Source organism: Amblyomma maculatum, chromosome 5 (assembly GCF_055883805.1).
Source record: "Amblyomma maculatum isolate TAMU_Amacu chromosome 5, ASM5588380v1, whole genome shotgun sequence".
NCBI lineage: Eukaryota > Metazoa > Arthropoda > Arachnida > Ixodida > Ixodidae > Amblyomma > Amblyomma maculatum.
In genome coordinates this window covers 155,617,201-155,620,267 of record NC_139348.1, presented here as the reverse complement: position 1 = coordinate 155,620,267, position 3,067 = coordinate 155,617,201, and the positions used below count along the sequence as shown (strand labels likewise).

The following is a 3,067-nucleotide window of genomic DNA, read 5'->3' as shown; positions in this document are numbered from 1 at the left end:
CGCATGCGTAGAAGCATACTGAGAAGTCATCCTCCCCTTGTCGCTCGATAACTGCGCGACATTCTTCGCCATTGCGCGTTGTTTCGCCGTGCTGTCAATTGAGAAAGCACAGCGAGTGCGTCCAAGATGAACCGGCTTTTCGGCCGCACCAAGCCCAAGGAGCCGCCGCCGAACCTAACGGACTGCATCGCAAGCGTTGACGGACGCGCCGAGTCAGTCGAGAAGAAGATCGCCAAGCTCGATGCCGAGCTCAAGAAGTACAAGGACCAGATGGCCAAGATGCGTGACGGACCGTCCAAGAACATGGTCAAGCAAAAGGCTCTGCGGGTTCTGAAGCAGCGCAAGATGTACGAGCAGCAGCGGGACAACCTGATGCAGCAGTCGTTCAACATGGAGCAGGCCAACTTCGCGACCCAAACGCTGAAAGACACCAAGATTACCATGGACGCGATGCGATTGGGCGTGCGCGAGATGAAGCGCGAGTACAAGAAGGTAAACTTGGACGACATCGACGACCTGCAGGATGAGCTGGAGGACATGCTTGACCAGGCGAACGAGGTACAGGATGCTCTGGGCCGCAGCTACGGCATGCCCGAGGTGGACGACGAGGAGCTCGAGGCAGAGCTGAACGCGCTGGGAGACGAGATTGCATTGGACGAGGACACCTCGTACCTGGACGAGGCGAGCGCTCCCAGGATTCCGACCAAGGAGCCTGGTGCTGAGAGCCTTCCGGCAAACCAGGAAGGAGTCCTGGTCGACGAGTTCGGCCTGCCCAAGATCCCGGCGACGTGAGCGGGTGCGCCCGAAGGTTTGTTTTGGTCTTCGGGAGCGCGAGCTGTGTGGTGCAACGCTTTGGAGCGGTTCTCTGTGGATTACTCAAGATGAGTACGTGTACTCAGCGCCGTTCCAAAACTGGCGGCGGCGGCTTTCCACGACGCCGTAACATGTAGTCTGTCTGAAGTTTCGTTTCCCACAGCGTTGCTCCTGTTCAATACATGCATCATCCCAGGGCACACGTTGGAGTGGTTTCCTAATGCTTGTCTTGCGCACGGCCTTTCTTTGCTGAAGCGCTTTTCGATCTGCAAGTTAAAGCGAGTTGCGGCGCATGATCTGCTGTTTACATGTAGGATTGCTTTGGCCACTGCTGTAGTTTGTTGTTGTCCACATTAAAATGTGAAACGGTTAATCTGCTACTGAATTTTAACATTGTTACCGCGCCAACTTTGTTTTCACGGACAGAGGGATAAAAGAAAACAGCGTAGTAGTGTCAGTGCGGGTCTCGGTGGCAGTTCTTTGCTTGGTGTTTACGAAATATGAGATCAACTCGATGCCTGCGTTGCTCAAAAATCCTTAGCTACTGACTCCACACATTTCAAAAATCCTTAGCTGCTGACTCCACACAGTTTAAATGCGCTATTGTTGAAGCATTGTTTCTTCTTCAATGCACCATATGCACACCACATTTTTTTTCTGCTATTGCCTTATTGTTAAAAAAAATTTCTCAACACTCCATAATGTGTGTGGAAGCTGTAGCTGTTCTTTGAGAAAGAGTTCCACTATTCTGTTAATAAAAGCTCTTGTAAACACAGATTAGTGAGTCTGCCTGTCTGTAGCGGGATGCTACCTTAACATGCTAGGTGTGAACATCAGCAGTAGTTCTGAAGAATTTAGCACAACCTCAATAAACGGGAAGTTGCATATGCCACACAGGCAGGCAAGGATTGCTGCTGCATTTCAGTATGTATAACCTCTCTCAAAAGTTATAAACCCTGGGGATCTATTCTGTGCTATGCTGTGGGGGCTTATTATGCATTGATGATGGAACCGTTCACTCTACCAGAAGTTAGGACTTGCATCAATGTTACAAGAGCCCTCAAGATAGCATAGATGTAGACCTACCCTAGACCCGCTGCGTTGGCTCGGTGCTTACGTGCTTGTCTACTAGCCTAGAGTACCCGGGTTCGAACTCGGCTGCATTCGGATGGAAGCGAAACAAAAGACTCCCAGGTGCTGTACGTTGTCGGTGCATTTAAAGGTTCCCAGGTAGTCTGTATTAATCCAGAGCCCTCCACTACGGCTTCCATCCTAACTTTCCGGTAAGCTAATTAAACCCCACATACCATACCATACTAAACCTGTTATGGGCTCTGTTTGTGACAAAGGTTGTGCATCATGCATAGTTGAGAGGATAATATTGTCCGATTGCGGCTTCAGCATGTGGTAATCTCGGCTTGTATGCCAACTTTCGTTTAGTCAGGTGTTGCGAGAACACATTTTTTTAAAAGGAACACAAGTTGGAATATAGGCGGCGTGCAGAGTGCTGGCCACGCTGCTGGTAGCAGATTTGATAAGTATGTCTGGGAGCGGAACCGGCCACGTCATGTTAGCTGTATGTTTCTACGCAGTCGACGCGTCATGAATTGGTTTTCGCATGGCGTTTGCATCGTCGCATGACAGCATCCGCTGCCAATTCACTGTGACACAAACTACGGAGCATCTTCAACAATAGTTTTTCCTTGGGTAAATGTTCAAAAGCTTTAAAAACACATTAGGGGTTGCATTTACTTATCTCTGCTCGGCAAGCAATACGACAGAGAGAGTCAAGTTCACTTTGCTTTAACAAGCCGCTTGTCATTTCTTCTTATATTTTGATATGAAAGCAGTTGAAACAATATCGACCCGTCATCGTGAATTTTTTAACAATGGCTCTAGCATTCGATCACTTTTAGGTACAGGAAATTTATTTAGTGCAGTACTGCATATTTTTGTGGCACTCAATTTTTTAAGTCGTTTCACAGGTCCTGAGTGCAAAGTAGAGATAGATATGGTGTGCATCAGGTACGAGATTTAATGAATGAAACACGATGCTAAGCGCATGGTACATATTTAATGGCCTATATGCGGTGCTTGTTGAGAGCCATCTTTAAATTATTTTTGTCCTTTTATCTAAGTGCATAAGCTTTACGAAGGGGAGAATTCATCGAAAGTTGCAAGCGCTCGCTTTACCACGTTTTATCCATTTCTGACTGTACACACTATGAAACGTGTCATTGGCACAATCCAATCT

General features: G+C 47.9%; 1 protein-coding gene across 1 annotated transcript; it reads left to right on the top strand.

Annotated features, from left to right (window-relative positions):
* Positions 1-1,588, top strand: Vps60 (vacuolar protein sorting 60). The gene has a single exon (XM_084604781.1). It carries the CDS (start codon positions 127-129, stop codon positions 790-792), a length of 666 nt encoding a protein of 221 aa, XP_084460907.1. The 5' UTR covers positions 1-126; the 3' UTR covers positions 793-1,588.
* The last annotated feature ends 1,479 nt before the right edge of the window (positions 1,589-3,067 follow it).

Bases quoted from the DNA above. Each gene is read 5' to 3' on its own strand.
- Vps60 (XM_084604781.1), top strand. From the start codon at position 127: ATGAACCGGCTTTTCGGCCGCACCAAGCCCAAGGAGCCGCCGCCGAAC.